General features: G+C 42.4%; 2 protein-coding genes across 2 annotated transcripts; both read right to left on the reverse strand.

Moving 5' to 3' along the window:
• Nucleotides 1-17,600: 17,600 nt before the first annotated feature.
• LOC125310850 (protein ATP6V1FNB-like) lies at nucleotides 17,601-18,806 on the reverse strand. Its single transcript, XM_048268596.1, has 2 exons — nucleotides 18,268-18,806; nucleotides 17,601-17,840 (listed from the first exon to the last, which is right to left on the reverse strand). Exons 1-2 carry the CDS (start codon nucleotides 18,659-18,661, stop codon nucleotides 17,725-17,727), a joined length of 510 nt encoding a protein of 169 aa, XP_048124553.1. The 5' UTR covers nucleotides 18,662-18,806; the 3' UTR covers nucleotides 17,601-17,724.
• A 1,544-nt stretch (nucleotides 18,807-20,350) lies between these two features.
• Nucleotides 20,351-23,873, reverse strand: zgc:193726 (uncharacterized protein LOC561161 homolog). Its single transcript, XM_048268687.1, has 6 exons — nucleotides 23,817-23,873; nucleotides 23,598-23,648; nucleotides 23,280-23,330; nucleotides 23,151-23,174; nucleotides 20,890-20,904; nucleotides 20,351-20,731 (listed from the first exon to the last, which is right to left on the reverse strand). The coding sequence occupies exons 2-6, from the start codon at nucleotides 23,624-23,626 to the stop codon at nucleotides 20,617-20,619; spliced, it is 234 nt and encodes a 77-aa protein (XP_048124644.1). The 5' UTR covers nucleotides 23,627-23,648; nucleotides 23,817-23,873; the 3' UTR covers nucleotides 20,351-20,616.
• Between the last annotated feature and the right edge of the window lie 902 nt (nucleotides 23,874-24,775).

Genomic DNA, 24,775 nt, shown 5'->3' on the forward strand with positions numbered 1-24,775 from the left:
AGAATAAATGAACAAAATAAAATTCTCTTTGTTTAATCAATATAAGCTGTAATAGTAGAAAAAAGTCAGGATCAAATCAAACCCCATAGCACAGTTGAGCCATCTGTAGACGACATGCAGAGACTCCACACAGGGCGGCCACCCTTACTGGGATTTAACAGAGGACTCAAAACAAAATACAGTCACAAAACTCAAATCAAAAGCCCTTTTCACTTTCTTGCCCATTTGATCATTAACTTTCTAAAATTTGAGCTAGTGAAACATCGGCATTGTCAGGAAAGTGCAACAACTCCCATTTCCTCATGCAGTCCATTTTCCTCTCAGAGACTGTTTTGTAATTGAGTTCCATAGACTTCCAAGTGCCCTAGGTGCTCTCTTGAACCACAGGCCAATGTAGCATCTTCAGAAGCCTATTATTCCTTCATCAGTACACTGACTCTGTTGATTAAGTGGACAGTGTTTGAGAGCAACAGTTTTTCCCTGCATATGAGACATGCCATAACCTGTAAACAGTCAACAGATCAAGTATGCTGACCTGCCTGTTACACCTCACAGCCTAAATACTGCATTAGAGATGCACTCAAAAAGTCACAACTGAACTTGTCAAGTGCAAAGTGGAGACAAGTCCCTGACACTGTCAAAGCATGCCCAGTTTGCTTGATATTGCACTGTGTAACGCTGTTGATTGGGAAGGCATCGATGTCATGGCTACTACACTTAGAGGTGGGCACCAATCAAAAACTATTTTGTTACAAACTAATACTGGGTCATGAAATGCAACAAAATAAAATACAAAATACTGAAGTAAAAAATTAAAATACAAGTAATTAGTAATTTGAAAATACAAAATACCCAGACAATAATCATGGTAGGCTATTCCAACTTTTAAAAGAAACTGCAAGGTGTATTATTGAAAACGTATCCCAACAGACAATTCACTAGTTCGCCCATCGGTATGATTGCTATACTAGAGTGTATGGGTAAAGCATGTGTTTTGGCAAGGTAGCTGGCCGTAGTCCTGAAGTGCCTGGAGCGGAGATCGCGATAGAGTGATGACCGCTTGCACCCCAAAAAACCACAGAGGAAGGCCGCTACCAAATTACATAAGCGCTTGCTGAGCGAGTCGTAAATCCGCTAGATTGGAGCGGATGTAGGACTGGTAGGCATCCGAGGACCAACGGCCCAGTATTTTAATTTGTTCTGAGGCAGAGTTAAACATGAATATGGAGTGTCCTTTTCTGAGCTGATCGGTTTTACTCTGTTTGACCTAATGGTGTCTTGGTCTAGCTGCTGGAGATCTGCGATGCACGGGTGGACATCGGGAATGAAGAGAGACGAAGGGCACGTAAACTCGCTACATCTCAGCAGCCCAAAGAAGGCCGGTAGAAACATGACGGAGAAGGTGAAATCCAAGTGCTGTGACATGAACCCTTTGCGAAGGGTAGCGATTAACGAGGCAGGTGGCGAGAATGCTTGAGGTAATGGGAAGGTGGGAGTCTTGGGGACTGGCTGTTGCCTATGGATACCTTTAATTAACAAGCCTATCCTGGTGTCGGAGATGGAAGGGCATTCGGAGCCGTGGAGGAGTTTGTAGAAGAAATGGATGCCGACTAGGTAAACTCTGATGGAGGAGACTTTAAGCAAGTCTTTCTTTTTCACTATCCACCCTGAACATGGGCAAAATGCACCATTGGCATCAATATGTTTTGTATAGAGCTACCACAGGTTACTCTATACAACCACAGGTGGCAGTGTGGTGACTATATAAAACATATTGATGTCAATAGGGCATTTTGCCTATGTTCAGGGTGGAAAATAAAAAAGAAAGATTTGCATAAGACAAGTCAAATTGGTGTTTTCAAAAAGAAGATTTTAAAAAAATCTTTGTATATTCCCACAAGGTGTTTGGGTGCTCTGAAAATGATAACCAAAATGATTTTTTTTTTCAGACTTGTGAGGTCTGCTGTTCAGACCCTGAAGGGATTTATTTTTTGTTCATTGTTTTTTGTGAGAGTGTTTCTACTTATCGCAGTAAGAAAAATAAATCAAGAGCCTATGTTGAGTAAAAATATGTCTTCTGAAGGCTTAAACAGAGCCCAGCCAAAAACTCCAATAAAAATTTGTATCAACTTTGAGGGACAGCTATGACCATGCAGGATTATACAGACCAAACGTGACGATTTTGCTACATACTATTCCTATTTATGTACCAGCATGCACAATTTGAGCCTCCTACATGGTTTAGTTCTTGCGCTGTGGGCTTGTGAACTTTGACAAAAAAAAGAGGCCGAGCAAAATCGACACCCCCTCCCCCTATAAAACTGGCTGTATCTTGGAAAGTATTGATCTTACATAAGAGTAATTTTACAGTGTGTCTCCTGGGTAACATAGGTACACCTGGTAATTTTTTCAGAATTTTTTGAGACCTAAGTGCGTGGGCCCTGGTTGAACTGACGTGGAATGACCCGACTGTATCGAAACTGGGAAATTGTAGTGAGTGCTTTGCGTGGAACTGTTTGAAGCAGGACCTACTGGACTGCCTGGTCTTGGGTGCGAGGGCTTGAAGAGCTAGGTTGGTCGTGATGGGCTGGAGATAGCTGAGGGGGTGGTTTATAGGAAGATGGTTTCCGAAAAGCTGGGGAGTGGAGTAGGGTACGGGTCCGCCTCTGGAGCCGAGCTTCTGAATCTCTGGAAGTTAAAATGAGAGAGAGAGTCAGCAATTTCGTTGTGGCAACCTGGGACGTGTGCGGCTCTTATTATAAACTGGTAGCTGGCTGCTGTCCAGATCAAACGCCTAATAAGAGGGGAAAGCGCAGGCGATTTTGAGCTCGAGTTATTAATGACGTGCACTACAGCTTCGTTGTTGCTGTGGATTAGCACACTCTTGGAGGTCCACTCCTTCCCCCAGGTAGGGCCGCTGGGATTGTTAAGGCGCAGTTTAGAAGATGCGAAATGAAAGGGCAGCCCTGGGGAATGATTTGCACAGCGAAATTTAGGTGGCCTAGAACGGAGAGGACTTCTTGTTTGGTGTGAGATTGGGAGTTTAGAAAATTGTTCAATAGTAAAGAGATTCAGTCTTTTCTCTCTTTTGGGAATAATGATGAGAAGTCCTTGGTATGTAAAATGATGCCGAGGACTCGAGCCTAGATGCGGGACCGCATGTCTTTTCTTCTGAGAGTGGAACTCCCAGTTTTTTTAACACGTCGGTTAGCGTGGAAATGCCTAGGGCCGGTGGGTAGGATTGGGGGATAACTACGAGAAAATCCTCCAGAAGATGGACGAGAAATGTGAGCTTATAATTATTCTGGAGAATCCAGTACAGAGCTTCTGATAGTGTGTCGAATATTTTGGGACTGCTGTGACAGCCAAAAGTGAGGCCAACTGCGAAATAGTATTTCTTATGCCATTTGACTCCGAAGAGGTGCCAAAATTCGAGATTGATGGGCATGACTTCGAAGGCTGAGGTGATGTCGGCTTTAGCTAACTAGCAACGTCTACCTGCCTTTTTGATCAAAGCGATAGCGTCGTCAACAGAGTGGTAGTGCAGCGAGAACACCTCTAGGGGGATTAAGCTGTTAATGCTAAACGCTGGAGCTGCCGCTGGGAAGCCGATGTTGGGGGCTGACTAGTGGACACTCAGCCGCTCCATGGCTGGGACTATTGCAGAGGGGACAAGCAGGCTTAAGCCGGAGGAACACGCGATTATGGAGCTCCATATCGAGCGCGCCCCAATAAGGGGTTTGGTTCCAGAGGCTCACTCTGACGGTGGTAGGTGTAGAAGTGGGCGCCCCCGTAGGACACGGCTAGGCCAGTGATGATTAAGCTCTTTACGTCGGCTGGGGAAGACTGAACAAATTACTTCGGTGTAATTGGAAAAAGCTACTGTGAACTCTGGGAATTTTGGTAGCTGGGCCAGAGTGTTTAAAAGACAGAGTAAGTTTGCCGCAAACTAAATCCCGGTTATGAGAGGGGATGGGAAGGGAGGGGAGAAAGGTCTATATCTGCACCTGACAAGATGAGGCTCCTGGTGGACGGGTGGTGGCTCGAACGCTACGGCGTGAGGAGGCGGTGGGAGGGCCTTTGCTGTAGCTAGTGAATAGCTGAAGCCGGAACGGGCCGTTGTGATCTGAAGCGCTCGCAAAGATGCAAAGCACTCGCTGACGACCCACTGCGGCGGGCTGGTCTAGCACGGAGCCGGGGAAGGGATGGGGAGGGAGCGGCCTGGGACACGACCGGAAGTGGAGCGGCCTGGGACACGACCGGAAGTGGAGCGGCCTGGGACAGGGTCGCGGGAAGTGGGAGGGGGAAGGAAAGAGGGTTGGGGAGAAGTAGCGACACGGTCGCTACCGGAGACCAGGATCTCGGTAACTCGTAAGAAAAATGGGGAGCTAGTGAGGTGAATCTTTGAACGGACGTCTCTTCATGTACAGACTTAGCTCGGGGAATGGAAAGGGGAGGGGGGAAAGGGGGGAGGAAGGGGGCAGTCGTCGGAATGACTGGAGGGTGGGCAGCCCTGGACCAGGTCCTGGCTGGGGGAAGTGGATGGGGGAGGGGAAGAGGGGGCGGAGGGTGTGGCGACGCGGTCGCTACCGGGGCCGTCTGGAGAAGTGGAGTCGGATCCGGAACTACGGCGGAGATGCGGTGGGAAGGAAGTCGGCGGGAAAGAACCTGGGCCGCTGACGTGGCTGTGGCTGAAGCACCGGAGTGATACGCTCTGGAGCGTGTGGTGTAGGAGAGTGCTGTCGACGTGCCAGGTTCGCGGGGTGACTGGTGGTAATGCCTTGTGCTTCCCCTGGCTGAGTGGCCTGCAGAAGGATCCGCGCCGGAATGCCAGAAAGAGCAGCCTGCTTCCTGGTCCTGGAAGAGAACAAAGAGAGGGAGCGGGAAGGAGAAAAGACTGGGTTATAGGAGGAGACGAAGGGGATGGAATTTCCTATCCGACCTACGGAGCGAGATGCCACGGGAATGGAGAGTGCAGCGGATGCGTGCTACTGTCCAGTGGATGGGTTATCGCTTTGCTGGCGCTGGGTCCTGGTGCTGCCATGAGATGAAGCTGCTGAGCGGGAGCTGCTGCCTTGGATGGGGGCGGGGGAGGAGCGCCTTCTGTGTCCTGTGTCCTGGGTTATACACCGGCGGCGAGGGGAACAAATTGAATTGTTTTCGCCCGGCAGAGGGCCCTGGGTGTTGGGTGTTGGCAGGACGAGGTTGTCCTCCAGATTGCTGGAAGAGGTGTGGATCTCCAGTTCCATGGAAGCGTTTTGTCTGCGAGAAGCAATACTCAGACTGATTTCGCGAACGCCGGAGTGTGTGACGTGAGGAAAAGGAGGTTGGCTTAAATACCCTGGCGGCAGCAGTGGGTGAGTTAACTGCTGTCAATCATCCCTAAGACTCCTCCTGTTTAGAAAACATCATGAAATACTACTTTCTGATTGGCTAGCAGGGGGTTATCAATTCTGTACATTGGGGCTCCTATGATCTGGTAAAGAAAATGTAATCACCGTCCCATTTCAATGGAAAAGACGATTGAACTGACAACAAGCAGGCTTCGGAACAGTGGAATCAATATTAACAAAGCAAACTACCCACCATCATTTTCCGTAACCAATGAAAAGTAGTACAACAAATTGAACAGGTCGGCCTCTTTTTAAACTGAACTATTATAAATGCATGCCTATGCCTACATACATGACTGGCAACATGGGGGACGAACTGAATAACATCCTGAAAGGTGTCCCGATATAAACTTGGTGGAGTAAACTCCACTCCGTTTTGTCGGGACGCCTATCGGGACGCATATCAGGACACCTCAGCGACTGTTATCCTTAACATAAATCCTCATGTCAAATCCATTAAGTGATTTAAATACTGTCCTGTAGTGAGAATGAGGTTCAGCTGTTAGGTACTCAAGGTCATGGGGTCAAAGTTCATGGTCATATGGGGTCCATGTTGTAGCACTTGATACACCTGACAATTCAAGCTACTTTTTTTTTTGTTTTTTTAAATCAACAATCTTGTAGCTAAAACACCTGATTTTCTAACTTTTCTAGGACATATCATTAACACCAACTGGCATACAATTGTCCCCAAAGCGAGTGAAGACCATTCAATACAAGTGCAAATCCTTTTTGGGCATGACATACTATTTCAGACTATTGACTGACTACAGACTGACTTGACCACACAAAAAGGCCGACCATCCTTTCCTGTGGACCCCAGGGGTCAAAGAGTCCTTTGTGGGCTAAGACCGCCCTACACAGCACCCCTGACTTTGGCCTCCCCAATCCTGACAAGGCTTTTACTCAAACTGTTGATAAAAGGGGGGACATATTATATGACTTCTGTTCTTTTGCAGGACCATGGAGGGTGGCAGCGCCCTGTTGCTTATTTTTCAGCTAAACTTGATCCTGTGGCGGCAGGGCTGCCCTTGTGTCTCAGAGCGCTGGCAGCAGCTGAAAAGGCTGTGCTAGCCTCTAGAGACATTGTTGCTTATTCACCCTTGGTTCCTTATGCTGCATCTCTCATACTCCTTTAACAACGCACCTCTCACCTCTCTGCAGCACGATATCTCTAACACCACACAGTGTTGCTAGACATGCCTAATATCACGATAGTGAGATGCACTGTTCTTAACCCTGCTACTCTTCTCCCCACAGCTGATGATGGCGAGCCACATGACTGTGTGTCGTCGAACTTAATCATGTGTACGGTGTTCATTTTAGGACATCCTCAGACTCAGGTGTCAGACTCAGAAAAACATCGGTCATCTTCAGACAAAACAGCCTCAGCGTCAGAAAAACCTCTGTCATCTTCAGACAAAACTGCATCAGCGTCACAAAAACATCTGTCATTTTCAGACAAAACTCCCTCAGCTTCAGAAAAACTTCTGTCATCTTCAGACAAAACTGCCTCAGTGTAAGAAAAACCTCTGTCATCCTCAGATAAAACTGCTTCAAACCAAACTGCCTCAGAAAAAAAGTGGAGTCAGGTCTCAGAAAAACGCTGTCAGAAAAAAGTGGAGTCAGGTCTCAGAAAATCAGGTCTCAGAAAAACGCTGTCAGAAAAAGTGGAGTCAGGTCTCAGAAAAACGCTGTCAAAAAAAAACAGAGTCAGGCGAAAAAGTCTCAAATGAAAAGTTATTGTGGGGACAGAAGAAGACGACGGATACAGAACGGTGAGTTTAATATAATGCTTAATATGTTATTCTGTCACTGGCAGGGTAGGAATTTCACGGCGGCCACGACGGCCGTGGTAGCCCCTTGCGTTGGCCGTGAAGCCCCTTTGAAAATCATAGGTTTACAGGCCACGGTGGCCTTGGTGCCCCCTTCTTTCAATATTCTGCTTTGTGTCCTACTAATAGCGATTTTTATTTAGCCTGCGGCCTGTCAAAATAATCTTAGCATTCACAGCGCAAATTAATTTAGTCTTTTACGCAGTGGAGAAAGTGACATCGCAAGAAAGTGCGTCCAAATTCACCCATTCTTCTCAGTTGAACTACTCGCGAAGTAGCCAATTCATCACACAGACATCACAAGTGATGTCACATGAAAAACTTTTTCTCAGCTTTTAAACGATGTTAGCCGATAATTGCTGTGTTGAACGGTTCGCGAGAAAAGTAAATAATATAATTCAATTTAATCATACATTCTACTGAAGGTTTTGCGTCCATGATCTCCCTACCCATTCATCTCGGTGGAATACTTTACGAACCCTTCTTTTAACACATGACAAACCACATATCAGAATAAACAGCAGACCTCACCGAACATAAAGGTGTAAAGCAGTCCCCTGTACAGTTAGCCGTTTCAGAGTAATCCAGTTTTGAATTTGCAGTAAATTTCGACATGCACTGATGTCTCCAAATTTGGGCTTTAAGTTTTACAATGTGTTTAAATTGTTCCACACGATTTCATAACGGGCCAAATACAAAATAAATGTTACAAATATAGCCTAGATATTGGTAAATCAGAGGACAGCTGACTAAGAGTTTATGAAAGTAGCCTGATCACAAAATGCTAAGCATGCATCTAGGCTATTTGAGTTTCTTAAAGATGAGCTGTGCTTAAATTTAAATGGTTCAATACATGATTTCATAGCAGGCCAAATATAAAATAAATGTTATATATAGCCTAGATATCTGTTTTTATTAGATGATCAGATGATTTACAGTTATATGTAATATGTCATGTTTCATGTTTTTGTTATGTTTCATACAATGATGCAGGTCTACTGCAGTGAATAGGCTAAATACAACTTTGATCATTTTTATAGCCTACTACTGTATAGTTAACTTTGGCCTTGGTGCCCATGTGGCCTTTTGTGCCCCCACCAAATATGCCCAACTGAAGGCCAAGTGGCCTTGCCCCCAGAATGGTGAAATTCAAGCCTGGTCACTGGCATGTTATATTTGGTGCTTGGTTAGATGTAGAAATTATAAGTAAAAAGGTAGAAAGTGATCCAATGGTATACACATTGTAGGAAATCCATGGATGTAACTTAGCTAACCTCACTTAAGCTAGTAACATTAGCAGCTGCTGTAAGGCACATTCGAGTAAGCTCATTACTACATACAGCAAAATAATTTGTTTTTCGTAGGATTACGGTACATTCAATGAGCTAGGGAAAAGTGGGTTAAACATTTTTCCACCACGAAAGTCCAGAACGACACCTGGACCATTATTTCTTACTTTTTTGCTAACCGTTTCCCAGTTGTACACTACCTACCAGTAAGAAACCTGCATCATTATCATCACATCATTATTCCCAAACCCCCATAAAGACAAATGTGCTATGTCATGATGTAATACCATATAATACCATTATGATAATACATGAAATAGCAGGTACCAATAACAAGGCACATTTCTCTAAATAAGTTAAGATAACATCTCATATCAAATGAATTCAACAACGCTGCAGTTATTGTCCCCTGGGGATTACATTTCAAGTACCTGTCTATCTTTATGTCTGTCTATTATTGTTGTGCAATGACAATGACAACTGCTAACGTTTTATAATGGTATTATATGGTATTACATCATGGCATAGCACATTTGTCTTTATTTAATACTTAATACTTTTCTGAGACCTGATTTTCTGAGACCTGACTCCACTTTTTCTGACAGCGTTTTTCTGAGACCTGACTCCACTTTTTCTGACAGCGTTTTTTTCTGAGACCTGACTCCTTAGAGATGTTTTTCTGAGGCAGTTTGGTTTGAAGCAGTTTTATTTGAGGATGACAGAGGTTTTTCTTACGCTGAGGCAGTTTTGTCTGAAGATGACAGAGGTTTTTCTGACGCTGATGCAGTTTTGTCTGAAGATGACAGAGGTTTTTCTGACGCTGAGGCAGTTTTGTCTGAAGATGACCGATGTTTTTCTGAGTCTGACACCTGAGTCTGAGGATGTCCTAAAATGAACACCGTACATGTGTGTTCCCCCAGAGTTGACCTTGCTGATAGGCCTCTGCCAAATGCTGAACTGGCTCTAGTTTCCAGGGACCCAGCCACAGGCAGAAATGCAAATGTAAATGTCAGGCCCACACTAATGGCACTGATTCTCTGTCTTTGGGCCGCAGCTGTTCTGACCCTCGATGTGACTAAAACTTGTCCTGTATTAACCACTTCTCTCCCACAAGACTTAATTGCTATACAAACATTTTCCACTCAATGAGAACGAGAAACCTGATGCCGTAATGGTTGCATCCTTCTAAATGGGGTCTGGCAGAGTGCTGATGAAAAGCCCTGCCTACCATGTCACGTCTTCCCACATTTTAAATTAACACATGAGTTGGACGATGCGTCAAAAGGAGGGATGTTTGAGATCTCATGGAAAATTGTTCACAAAAGGTTTTACTGCATATGCCCAATCATACTGTCAAAATGTCTGATTTGCATCACTCAATATGTAGGGATAGGACAACCTCAATCACTGGCAGCCCACCCACCACCTGAAAAACCTTTTGATCATGTAATGATGGATTTCATTGAGCTTCCACCGAGTGAAGGAAAAAATATTGTTTGGTAACAGTAGATATGTTCTCAAAATGGGTAGAGGCGTTTCTCACCTCAAAACAGGATAGCACAGCAATAGCAAAGGCATTGATTGGAGTTCCCTCTAAGTTGAGCAGTCACTGTGGAAGTCTATTTGTGAACAAAGCCATTGAACATTTAACTGACATCTTAGGGATCGATTTAAACCATTACTGCTCTTACCACCCCCAGAGCGTGAGTTTACAGTAGGCCTACCAGGCTACTGCTTGTATAGCACGCAAAGATATCTACCTATCACATCTGCCAGTGCCTATTTATTTAATCACACACAACCGAGTATTGCGTCTTTTGAATCACGTCATGTAAGCTAATTTTTCTACCTGCCTATTCTACCTACACAGCCAACATTTTATAGGTCATTAAGTGTTAACTGTACTTTTGTAAAAGCGTTTAATGATAATATTGTCCTAATGCAATGTTAAGACAACTTCTCATTTTTGGTTCATCAAGTTCACTCACTATAAACACTCCAGGTAGCAATATGAATATAAGGATTTGTTGTAAAATATTGAAATTGTGGGAAGTATACATAGTTTAGGCTAAACTGTATGTTTCTTTCGTCCCCCATGCCTGTTTCATTTGTCCTGACCAGGAGGGATGAATCAAACATTGCGCATATTTCACTTTCAGTTTGGTACGATCTCTTTGAAAACTATGTTTAATTAAAAAGTGTTTCAATCATCCCAGGCATCCCCTATGGTGTCCCCTATTCAAGGGGAATATTCTCACCCCTACAGTATCTGTACACTCTGTTTAGAGGGACAAGGGGCAGGCTAGGCGCCGGGGCAGGGGGAGAATGAGAAATGGGATTAGGCATGAGGGTCTGTAGAATAGACCTCTCCAGAATAAGTCCCGCCACCTAACTTCCGTATCCATCCAACCTTCGGTCGTCAAATGTCTATGGGAAATAAGATGGCGTTTTGAAAGATCGTACCTGTCAAACTCTGTAGGTGACAAAGTAGAAAAAGCTGCTGGGCAGATTGACCTACACACTTCTGCCATCTAGTTTCCACTGGATTTTTTGATTTTCGGTGCCGTTTAAGTAGTATAGTCTATAGTATACTACTTAAACGGCACTGATAATCAAAAAATCTAGTGGAAACTAGATGGCAGAAGTGTGTAGGCCAATCTGCCCACCAGCTTTTTCTACTTCGCTACCTACAGATGTTTTACCCATAGACTGTATATACAGTCTATGGTTTTACCGGTATGATATTTCGAAACGCCATGTTATTTCCCATAGACCATCGACGCCAGGAAGTTGGATGGATACGGAAGTTACGGAGGCAGGACTTATTCTGGAGAGGTCTATTATGAATGAGCATGAGGGTCTGTAGCATTATGAATGAGAAATGGGATTAGGCATGAGGGTCTGTAGCATTATGAATGAGAAATGGGATTAGGCATGAGGGTCTGTAGCATTATGAATGAGAAATGGGATTAGGCATGAGGGTCTGTAGCATTATGAAAGAAATGGGATTAGGCATGTAGATCACTGTCTTAACCAGCAAGCCCGTTTTACATTAGGCAATAATTTAGATTAAGGTTAGTCTTTAATTTGTGTTTATTTCATTCCTGTTTATAAAAATATTTTAAGTATTTAGTTGAGAAGTGTTTGCTGATTTGTATTTGTTAAGCTCTTTGCCAGCTCAGACAAAAAAAAGCAGGTCAAATTATTTGAACAGCTACAGAAATAGATGGCCATAGATAGTTTAAGTTATTGTGGGGAAAAGTCTTGGAGGAGTATTTTTTTTCTTATCTTAATTTAATAGAATAATAGAATAGAATACAATACAACATATTTTACTGTCCCCATGGGGGAATTTGTCTTAGCACAGCATAACCCAGTGACAGACAACTTAAATAATTAACTTTAATATGTTTATTTATTTGTATATGCATTATATTACAATATGATGTAAGAGTATGGTCTTTGGCCTTCCTTTTCCTTCAGTTTGTGAGTATGGTGTTTGGTGCATGGCTTTACTGATGTATTTGGGCTAATTTAACATCTTGAGCCTGTTTCTGTTTATCTGAATGTTTTGCCTCATGCCACCCTTGAATTAATCAGTGCCCTACTAGAGACACCCTTGTTAAAAATGTTTAGAATCACCACTGGATTAGAGGGATCAAAACTCACCGCAGGTTGAAAGCTCTCTGAGTCGGGAGGAGTGATCGGGTGCCGCACTCCAAGCTTGCAACAGCCAAGAAAGAGCTGATATCGGAGGTGGTGAGGGAGGGCCCTGAAGACACTACAGAGAGGCTACAGCTGATGAGAGGCTACAGCTGATGAATTCAGGAAGAAGGGTTGTGCGAGGGGAGAGAAGTGTGAAACTGTGGAGACTAGGATTATTGACACTCTGTTTTCTAGCAGCAATAGCTCTTCTGTGTGGAGGAGTGAACAGCTCCTGTTTGAGAGCCCAAGAGCTGTGTGCCTCTGTGAAAGTTGCAGAATGGGAGGCCGATGTTTCAGCTCTGGACCTGCGAGAGGACCATTAACATCATTATGAACTGAGGTTATGGTAGAGATACGCTAGATACAAGGTGAAAGGGTGAAAGCTGTCAACATGACCACCTACTATGTGTGTTCCCACATGCCAATACTGATCCAAGGCAACCCCCTTCCGAATCTAAGATGTGAGTGACGATAAGAAGTGCCAGTTTTGATAGCATTGGCCATTCATCCTAGATATAATCGGAACTACTGGAATGCGATCTTTGACTCCCAGGCCCTGAAATGTGCCCCTGCAGAGAAAGGGACGCTCGGCTGACATAAACGTGTTGGCCTGGTCCCCTGGAGAATGTGTGCAGCTGGTAAACTTAACGGAAGTGGTTTCCTTTGGACAGTGAATTCAACACCTGTGTGGTGGCAAATGGCACTACAAAATTAGGACAGCTAAGATCGGATCAATGCAATTATGCCTGGTTCACAGTACCCTGGAAAATCCAGAGTTCCCGCAAGAGCACAATTTGAATTGTCTCTTCGAGACACTCTGGCAATGAGTAATGATGCAAGTTACTTTTACCCCTTGTATCACAGGGAGCCAATCACATCGGTGTATCTTATATATGTGGGCCAGAGGCGAGCTAAACAGATTACAGTCGTAGTGTTATCCAAATGCGTCGAAGTCCGGAATCAGTCAGTAAACATTGGTCGTATTGTGTTATCCAATTGCATGCAGTGAGATTTTCACATGCACGCTTGGTGCCGCCCCTCCAGTTGGGCCATTACATTACATTCGTGGCCAGACCCTTAATCTTTCTAGATTACCAGGGTCTGGAATCTCCAGGCTATGGTCACAGTGGCGTAGCACAAGATCCTCGGCCTTATGCATAGGCAGTCCTGATGGGCCCCATGCCCCCTCCTCATGCATATATTATATATACCTTATCTCAGACTCTCATATCAACATGTCTTCCACAGAGCACATCCACATGCAATGGCTGTGATGGTCAAATTTCATAAACCTTTGAACCATTACATCATGCACACAAATCTTGAGATAGTGAAAAATGTCAGCTGCAGCTCCCCCTACGGATATGGAAATATGTAAATTGTAATGCCCCTATGGATGTCATAGTGATTCTACATGTCAAATTTCATGCAGTTCACACCTTACATATTAAGGTGAACTGAAGTAACTGAAGTGCCCAATTTTTGTCTTTGTCTTAGTCTTTCACTAGGTGGCACAAAAAAAAATCTCTGACAAAACCTATATGACTGCACTGCACTAGTGATAGCACTGGTCGTAATAAAGGCCGCTCAAGACGGACTAGCCCATACCTACATTGAAATATGTTTAATTCCTAATTATATTTCAGTTGTGCCTCTACTGTAACTGTAGCTGGAGAAATTAGTAGCATACCTGTGAATCTTTTTTATAATAAATATACATTCTTAGGGCTTTTTGTCTTTATGCAGATAGGATGGAGAGTAATAGTTGGCAAGAGAGAGAGATATGGGTGGGATTGGGGAATGGCTGCAGGTTGGAATCAAACCCAGGTCCCCCATGGCCACTATGTGGTCAGGATGCTGCTGCTGAAACCCAGGTCCCCCATGGCCACTATGTGGAATCAAACCCAGGTCCCCCATGGCCACTATGTAGTCAGGATGCTGCTGCTGAAACCCAGGTCCCCATGGCCACTATGTAGTCAGGATGCTGCTGCTGAAACCCAGGTCCCCATGGCCACTATGTGGTCAGGATGCTGCTGCTGAAACCCAGGTCCCCATGGCCACTATGTGGAATCAAACCCAGGTCCCCATGGCCACTATGTAGTCAGGATGCTGCTGCTGAAACCTAGGTCCCCATGGCCACTATGTGGAATCAAACCCAGGTCCCCCATGGCCACTATGTAGTCAGGATGCTGCTGCTGAAACCCAGGTCCCCATGGCCACTATGTAGTCAGGATGCTGCTGCTGAAACCCAGGTCCCCCATGGCCACTATGTGGTCAGGATGCTGCTGCTGAAACCCAGGTCCCCCATGGCCACTATGTGGAATCAAACCCAGGTCCCCCATGGCCACTATGTAGTCAGGATGCTGCTGCTGAAACCTAGGTCCCCCATGGCCACTATGTGGAATCAAACCCAGGTCCCCCATGGCCACTATGTAGTCAGGATGCTGCTGCTGAAACCCAGGTCCCCCATGGCCACTATGTAGTCAGGATGCTGCTGCTGAAACCCAGGTCCCCCATGGCCACTATGTGGTCAGGATGCTGCTGCTGAAACCCAGGTCCCCCATGGCCACTATGTGGAATCAAACCTACAGTAGGTCCCCCATGGCCACTATGTGGAATCAAACCTACAGTAGGTCCCCCATGGCCACTATGTGGAATCAAACCCAGGTCCCCCATGGCCACTATGTGGTCAGGATGCTGATGCTATGGCTCCCCCATACCGAAGATACTACCTGTGATTTAATAATGGCTGTTTTGAAAATGAGACATGCTGTATGTATGACATACTATGATGATTTTGACAGGAATCAAAAATGTTAATGTTTTCAGTTCAATTTACTGTTATGGAAATGGTCCCTTTACCTTTTGACATTGTGTGTAACCATTTGTGGCACAAAACAGAGACCTGTAATCATTTTAATTACAGTGAATGTGTCAAGGATGACCTTTCATCTGTGACAAAAAGGCATTTTTTGTCTCTCTTCATCCATCCATTTCTCCTTTTCTCAGCTGTGATGAGTGGGTTGGTCAAGAATTTGTTTCTCCCTCGGAGACAGGAGGTTGAAATGTTTCACTCGGGAGTCGATAGCGGTTTTGTCGGCTGGGCTGGGAAGGTGCCCGGGCGGACATTCCACATTTATTACCTCTTAATGATCAGTCTGTATGAGGCCAGTTAACATTGTGGGAGGGGAGGGGTGTGTGTAGATGAAGAACTAAAGGGAGAGGAGAGAGACGAGACAAGAGGGATGGGAGTGCCTGTGAATCACCGTAAAGAGATTGCTGTAACAAAGGCACTCACATCATTGCTGGGACAAAGGCACAATCTGGCTTTAACTAGCTCTAATGGCAGACAAACAACCTTGAGGCAGTATCCCTTGTTGTTTCTAAATGCGCTCTTTTTTAACAACTGAGCCAAAGGTCTGTAGAAACTATTTTCGGTTCCATCTGCTTTCATTCTCAGAAGCATAATGTGTCTCCATGAGGTGACATTGGCTCTTGTTAGACTGCAGAGCAGCAGAGAGCACGTTTCACACACACTCAGCCCTAATCCACTTTGTGGTGACCTCATCTCACCATGAAAATCTGTTGTTTACCTCTGAGAGGACAGGTAATCCAAACCACCCATCCAAACTACTTGTCCAAACCACCCGAAAATGATTCACACGCTCTTAACCCCTTCATACAGCCAGGGCTGTAGCTGAAAAATAAGCAATTTCCCTGATGAAGACCTTGTGACACACATCTGATTTCCTGCATGGCACTGAAGCTCTTATATGTGACAACTGTTAATTCAGCAAGATGCAAATATTCCAAGGGGATACTTTTGTGCCATGCTAATTTTGTCAGTTTTGCAGTAAAAACACATGCACCTGTTTTCTTTTTTGTATGTCACATACATGTATGAAACAAGCGAGAAGCTGCACTGACAAAAGGGGGTGAGATTAACTGATTCTCTACAGCATCCCACTCCAGGCACAGCACAAGTGCACAGCTGCCAGATGTCCTCGTCAACAAACGTCATAACCTGACAGTGCTAAAGCAGGTGCTAAAGCAAGGGAACCACACCCCACACACAACTTGTGTGCTTTATTATGACTGTTGTGTCTCTGACATTTGACATTTGGTTTTCAGATGAGCTAGGGTTTGCATAGGTTTACACATACAAAAGTGGCAAAAAAAGAACACCTGCCATTTATACTTTATTGTATTTTAACCTTTCAAACAGCATTGGAGGATCTGACAGTTTGGTTGTGGGATAGACAAAGTAAAGATGAGAGATCTGGCAGCACTTGAGTAGGCCTGCTGTGCTTGTTGTTTGAGAGACAGGGCCTTTTTTAAGGGGAATGCTCAGGCCTATACCTATGTAGATCATTTTAGCATGTGTGAGTGGAATTAAGTGAAATCCTGCAATACTCTGACACAGAGTAATTCTCACAATGGTTAGATGAACAAAAAACAGTTTGTGTTGTCCTTAGCACATGAGATGAGATACCTGATATAGTACATGCAGACCTAGCACCCTCCAGTGGAGATAAGAGTATGTGTTCATTTTAGGAGTGTGTCAAATGTAGCCCATGATAAATAAACAAACAAATAAATAGGTTGATAAATATGTAAATGCAAATGTAATAATACTACTAATATATAAAGGAGACTAGCTAACAAATAAATAGCCTGAGGTCAATTTTACTATAGTCATACACAAGGGCTCTTAAACTTTTTTGGTTCCAAGGACCCCTTGTGGGGGAAAACATCTTCCGAGGACCCCCATCATAACTGTAACAATGAAGCATATGCCATTTGTATTCTCTGGAGGTCAATGAAGAGAGATGTCAATGAAGCCTATGCCATTTGTATTCTCTGAGATTGTGACCAGCTTCACTATCCTGTGTTTCCTGGCAGCTGTGTAACTTGGTCTTTTGTCAGCTTTGGATTTTGCATCACTTGATAACATGGACTGACTCAAACATTTCTCCATATTGGTCAGCTATAGCTAGCTGGAACATAAGCCAAGCTAAACAGCAGTAGACATGGTTCTGTGTGACCTGAGTGAAGTGATTCAAGTTAATGTGGGCGGGAGCTAATAGACACAATTTGCTTGTTGGATTGGTGAAAAGGGGTGTCATCATATGATTTTTTTAATGATGAACCACAACTTTATCAGTTTAAAGCAAATTATTTCTGCGGATCTCTTGGCTATGGGTTGCTGACCCCTGGGAGACCCCAGACCCCACTTTGAGAACCACTGCTCTAAAACTCTAACCTCCTGCAAGAACATCCAGGCTTCTTCAATAACTTAATGACTCATATTCAATGATCAAGTTCTTAGATAAGTCTAATGAAAATCCTTCTTAAATTCACTATCCACACCAAAGAGATTCATTGTAGGCTTTTTTTATTTGAAGAGGGTTTAGTCAGCTGTCAGCTCCTTGGGAAGGTGAGTGCCGTCAACACCACCAACTCCAACAGAGTTTGGCTGCTAAACTTTTGTGTTTCAATGCATCACACCACAACGTCTGAGGATGAGCTCCGGGGAAATATTCCATTTTTTCGGAAAAAACTCTCCTTTACGATGGCATTTTTGGCGTATATCGGAACATGGGCCTTGTTCATGTCTCCTACAAACAAACGTAAATAATAATGCAAATATCTGCTGTTCTTTCATTTCATATAGATAGATAGATAGATACTTTATTGATCCTCAAGGGGAAATTCAAGATATATATATATATATATATATATATATATATATATGTATGTATATATATGCTGCCCTAAATGTCTAGACAAACCTCGGAAATGTAGTCTCAGCTTTAAGCTACAATGATGACAGGAGTCTATTTTTTTCTATCAGAAGATAATATTTGACTGGTATTTCTGTGTTGTGTAGGGCCTTCTCTCCGCATTTGTTGACCATTAAAGGGCCCATTGAACACAGAAGACAGGCGACAGAGAGGAATAGTGTATTTCAGACTGGCATCATCATTATCCTGACCTGAGGCCTTTTCATATGACAAAAGTATAGGCTACTGAAGCAACACTTACCTAGGCCCCAACCATACCGCCAATTGCTGGTAATTGGGTAATGATATTTGTCCTCCGGACTCTTCCGTTTCCTTAGTGAGAGATACCTGTACCGTCCCGTCTCTTCTTTCGTGAAACCTTGATATAACTCAGTCCTGGTCTCGCTTGAAACAGGTCTCATTATATTTATATCTGAGACTGGATCAAGAGGTTTCGGTTTGGACACTTTCACCTCTGTTGTTTGACTTTGCAAAGATTTTTCTCCTGAAGGTTCAGTAACATTGGGCAATTTCACCTTGCGTTCCTTAGATGGTGGTTTAGGGTGTTTTATCCAGTTCTGACGAAACCAATTTAGTCTAAGCAGATTTTCTTTTAAAACAGCTTCTTTCCAAAAGTCTTGTCTCTGCGAGTCCATAGCCTTATAACCAAAAAGCTATTAGCCTAATGGCGAAATATTGAACAACTAAAGTGAATCACACATTAGCCTAGTGTTATGATAATTCCTACTGCCATATGGCCTTAGTCATAGCAAAGATCATAGCGGTCTTAGCTGGTCATAGCGTGTAGGTAGGCTATTCATGAAGCTGCGTCAAACAATGGTTATTACATCACAAAAGAACAAACACGAGTAGCCTAGGCTTATTCTGACTGTGCTTTATGGCCTACAGAAGGGTTTTCTCATCAAATTAATTAAAAGAGGCTAAAAGCCCAATAAATGTGCCACACATAATAGCCTAATATAAGATAACCCTTGCCTATCCCATTTCAATTAGGCAGCAAGAGTGGCAGCGTAGAGAATCCTCACTGCAGCAGACTGTTGTGGAACATTGAATGCCCTTTGTCCTCACTGATACCGTGATATGCGTCATTATCATTCAAAATAGCAGAGTAACGCGAGTGACAGAAATAAAATAAAAACAGGGCATCCGACAAAAGGTCTGCTCTAAACGTCGCGTTGCACGCCACAGCACACCACAGGCTTCACGTCGCGTACGCCTACAGACAGGATATTCCAATTGAAAACATTGATAAACTGATTTTATCGCTAATGCTTGCTCGCATCACGACTTGGTGAGAACCATGAAAAAAACACCGTCATATTTTAACAAGATAAATGATAATTGGGTAGGCTATTTAATTTGGCTTTAGCAACGTGACCACACATTTAGACTAAGCAATGCAACACTGCAACTTTAGGCCTACTGTAACGATGATAATGACTCATAAAGGGTGACCGCGGGCGACCTCTTAATTTAGGGCGGACGCGCAACGCTGGTGTGTAAAAGTCAAGCAAGCTATATAATGAATAAAATAAACATCTAATTTTGCCCACACGTGATACATTCCATGGTTAAATAACTTGTGATCTAGCACTAGACTATCTAGCAAGGTAGGCCTAACAAGCGCAAAATAGAAAGCTAAAGGATTTGGGTATAGCAACAATGAAATCTACTGTAACCTAATACTAGAATCCTTTTAGTATCAGTAGCCTACTGTAATTATCATACAAATGTGCGTGAGTGTTAGGATGATTATTTTTAAATGTTTAACTGTTTGTGGTTGTAGGTATGCCTTTGGCCCTTGGTTTGGCATGCTTGACATAATTCAGCCCTAACTATTTGGGGACCCGTGGTTTACAGTAAGGTTGTAACCATTGACATTGAATGGTCAATGCAAAAAACTCTCAGACTTCAGTGATGGCATAGCCTACTCAGCTGTGTTACGTTGGGCACATTTGTAATGACATTTTGCGCACCATTTTTGACTGCTGCGCAAATTTTGGGTAATAGCAGCACAACGTGTGATCAAGAAAGAGTGCGTGGTGATCATTTTGATGATACTATCAGCCTACCCACAAATTATGGGTCTATTCCAATTAGCCTATAGGCTACTATGAAATATTACTGTAGGAGATGTCGGCTGGGCTAGACGCATCAGCCGCCGATCCAAACGGCAATTTTGCGAGCAGAGATTTACATGCAAATAACAAAGTGGTTTCCCCCCAACAGCTTAATTGTTGGTGACAGGCGACTGACAGGCAGTGACATCTAGGCCTAATATCTGCCATGAAATAAAAAAATTAGGCCCAAACTTTTTTTTTTTTTTTTAATTAGCCTATTGTAAGGCTATTGTTTTGGAAACATTTCAATAAAGAACTTATAGCCTACTAGGCCTACACCTAGGTTATTTTAAAACAACAGAAACTCTTCACAGATACATTCTATCAATCAACACAAAAGCTCTAAATTTGCAAAACTCAGCTCAGTGAACCAGCCTGATATCAAGTAGGCTAGGCCAGGCCTATAAATATAGTCTCTCTGACATCCTGCTACAGGCTCATGTTTTAAACACAGGGTTTTTTTTTTAAATTCACTTTTTTCCAATTCCATGGGGATCTGAAGTTGAGCTGCCAGCTTCTTCATCTCCTGTGTTCAGAGAATTTCCCAGATTACTTAATGCACATGTGGGTAGAAGGCATCCATGACTAAAAACAAGAGAGACAAAGTTTAGATTATTTACATAGGCCTTCTACACCTATACAAAAATTCTTTAGTTGAAAGGCCTAATAATTGTAAGCTAATACAAATTCTGACATGTAGACTGTAGAATAGTGAAAATAAAATATCTAAAGGTTTTACTTACCCACGTTCGTAAACACTGTAACTGAATACACATATAACATGATACAATGATTTCATTAAAGCTATTATTTAGCCTAGAAACACACACACACACGCGCACACACACACACACACATGCACATATATATACTGTATATAGCTGACCTGTTGAGTAGTTTAGGTGGCTCGCTAAAAAAAAAAAAATCATGTTATTTATTCATCATAACAGCCCCCCATCTAATATGGGCCCAATATATAGCTTGTCACAGAAAAAGAAAAAAAAACACTCACATAGGCAGATCCATGAAGGTGTCGTTAAAAGTTGGGGCTATATCAGGTCTGTTAAAAAAGGATCAAACAGCATGACGGGTGAATTGTAATGATTACCTTTGCCACCATGAAAATGGCCATGGTGTTTTTTTCATGTATTTATGTTTTGCTTTTGCATTACGGAGAGGGGATGCAAAATAATTATTCTTATATCCCATTTAATATTGTATCCCTTTACAGGGCAGGGTATATTCCAAACAGGGTTTTTGAAAATAGTATGATAATAATAGAGCTGTTAAGTCCCGCCTATCCGCTAAACCCGTCATCAATAGACCTCTCCAGAATAAGTCCGCCTCCTAACTTCAGTATCCATCAACCTTTTGGTCGTCAAATGTCTATGGGAAATAAAATGGCGTTTTGAAAGATTGTACCTGTCAAACTCTGTAGGTGACAAAGTAGAAAAGCTGGTGGGCAGATTATTTTACACACTTCTGCCATCTAGTTTCACTGGATTTTTTGATTTTGATTGCCGTTTAAGTAGTATAGTCTATAGTATACTACTTAAAGCGTAACCGGATAATCAAAAATCCAATGGAAACTAGATGGCAGAAGTGTAGGCCAATCTGCCCACCAGCTTTTCTACTTCACTACCTACAGATGTTTTACCGGTATGATATTTTGAACGCTTTATGTTATTTCCCATAGACAATCCACGCCCGGAAGTTGGATGGATGTGGAAGTTACGGAGGCGGGGCTTATTCTGGAGAGGTCAATGCAAGTGAATGTGAGAAAATAATTATTTTCTGGTCCCGTTTGAATTGTGCCATGAATGTGAACATATGTTGTCTGGGAATTTTAAATATAATTTTTCATGTTACGAGTTTGACAGTATATTATATGATTCTTCGGCTATCAGTTGTGGAAAAGACATAACGAGAAAGACTACATGTCGCCTGTGACGTGAGCTAATTGCTAACATTAGCTGAGATGCTAGTTTTTGTAACGGCAGGAATAAACACACATGGTAACAAAAATATTCGAAACATGTCTAGCTTCACTCAACACATTAACACTATGATACAGTGTGATTGTAAAGTTGTATGGTTCACTGTGTTCAAAGTCGATCTTAAAAACCCTCTACATCTCGACCAACTGATGGATGTTATGGGAAACTAGTTAGCTATCGTCTAGCGGAAAGTTGTAGTCCACAAAGTGCTCTCACACAAAGTTTAACCGCATCAAACTTCTACCCGCTCAATTGTAGCATTCTTTACACAAAAATTTATATTAAAAATTCACAGACAACATATGTTCACATTCATGGCAAAATTCAAACAGGACCAGAAAATAATTAATTTATCACATTCACTTGCATTAACGATTTTTCAATCTAGAGGTCCAGCGGGGATAATAATTGGATTTTCAAAGGTCAAGGTGTTGAGTTGGTTCCATTTGTGTTCATTTCATATGATTGATTCTTACTTCTACGGTAACAAAAAATGAAATGAATTTGATTAGAAACTCTCTGAAGGAACACTAAAACATAAAGCCACTTATCTAAGAATCTTACTTTTGACAAAAAAAGATGCAAATTGATAGTTCCTAATGCAGTTCTTTTGATGAATTGGCTCTTGGTATAGTAAGTGTCTTACCTTGTATCACTCTGTGTACTGTTGAAGCTGATTGGAAATCCAAAAACACAACCGAGAAGCAAAGCACTGAGTGACCAGGCTGGACTCATAGTGTCACTGAGCATAATCAGCCACTAAAGAGGCTCTAAAGAGACCTATGGACCAAAATCTAGTCTTTTTTTTTCAATGAACGATGTTTTATATCTGTTTTGGACAACCTGACAACCTTGTCTTTGGTTAACTGATGGACATTTTGAATGACAGTACCAAGGACACAGAAGAGTAATGACTCAATGATTTCATTAGAGCTATTATTTAGCCTAGAACACACACACACACACACACACACACACACACAGCCTATATACTGTATATAGTTGACCTGTTGAGTAGTATAAGTGGCTCGCTACAAAAAAAAAATCATGTTATTTATTCATCATAACAGCCCCCCATCTAATATGGGCCCAATATATAGCTTGTCACATAAAAAGAAAAAAAGAAACTCACTCACATAAATGGCGGATCCATGAAGGTGTCGTTAAAAGTTGGGCCTATATCAGGTCTGTTAAAAAAGGATCAAACAACATGACGGGTGAATTGTAATGATTACCTTTGCCCCCATGGAAATGGCCATGGTTTTTTTTTCATGTATTTATGTTTTGCTTTTGCACTACGGAGAGGGGATGCAAAATAATTATTTTTATATCCCATTTAATACTGATCCCTTCACAGGGTATATTCCAAATAGGGTTTTTGAAAATAGTATAATAATAATAATCGTAATAATAATTTTCAATAGTAATAATAATTGGATTTTCAAAGGTCTTACGGTGTTGAGTTGGTTCCATTTGTGTTCATTTCATATGATTGATTCTTACTTCTACAGTAACGAAAAATGAAATGAATTTGATTAGAAACTCTCTGAAGGAACACTAAAACATAAAGCCACTTATCTAAGAATCTTACTTTTGACAAAAAAAGATGCAAATTGATAGTTCCTAATGCAGTTCTTTTGATGAATTGGCTCTTGGTATAGTAAGTGTCTTACCTTGTATCACTCTGTGTACTGTTGAAGCTGATTGGAAATCCAAAAACACAACCGAGAAGCAAAGCACTGAGTGACCAGGCTTGACTCATAGTGTCACTGAGCATAATCAGCCACTAAAGAGGCTCTAAAGAGACCTATGGACCAAAATCTAGTCTTTTTTTTTCAATGAACGATGTTTTATATCTGTTTTGGACAACCTGACAACCTTGTCTGGTTAACTGAAGGACATTTTGAATGACAGTACCAAGGACACAGAAGAGTAATGAGAGCACTTCTCAGTGTTGTGAAAATATTTGGACTTGGCAGACCATGGACTCGTTCTGTTTCAGAGACCCACAAGCATGGGGACGAATTTGAACCATATTGGAAGTTAACTATGCCATTTGTTGCATTGGCTCTGTCAGCCTATGCACTGTCCTTGGCTTTATGTCAAATCATGTTGATACTTTATGTCCAGTGTATCTCAGCATCATTAAAGCTGCATGACATCTCTACTGTTGACTGTCATGGAGGCATTCAATTTCATTGTTCTCAATTATAAAAGGAAAAACACTCACATAATTGGTCGTTAAAAGTTGGGCCTATATCAGGTCTGTTAAAAAAGTATCAAACAACATGACGGATGAATTGTAATGATTACCTTTGCCGTCATGGAAATGGCCATGGTATTTTTTTCCCCATGTATTTATGTTTTGCTTTTGCACTATGGAGAGGGGATGCAAAATAATTATTCTTAAAATATTTCCAGGAGGGAGCTTAATCTTTTACACATCTAATATTTTAAAGTAATTTACATTACTTAAAATATAGTTGATGTTACAAGATATTTAGAGAGTGGGGACTAGCTCATTGGTAGAGGTCATATGAGAGATAAATGTCTGCGTCGGCTTCATTGACACCCAGACTCTACATTCTAGTAATGTTTCTTCCAGCGGCCACAGAGTATTTGTCCTTTAACA

This window comes from Alosa alosa, chromosome 17 (genome assembly GCF_017589495.1).
Source record: "Alosa alosa isolate M-15738 ecotype Scorff River chromosome 17, AALO_Geno_1.1, whole genome shotgun sequence".
Taxonomy (NCBI): Eukaryota; Metazoa; Chordata; class Actinopteri; order Clupeiformes; family Clupeidae; genus Alosa; species Alosa alosa.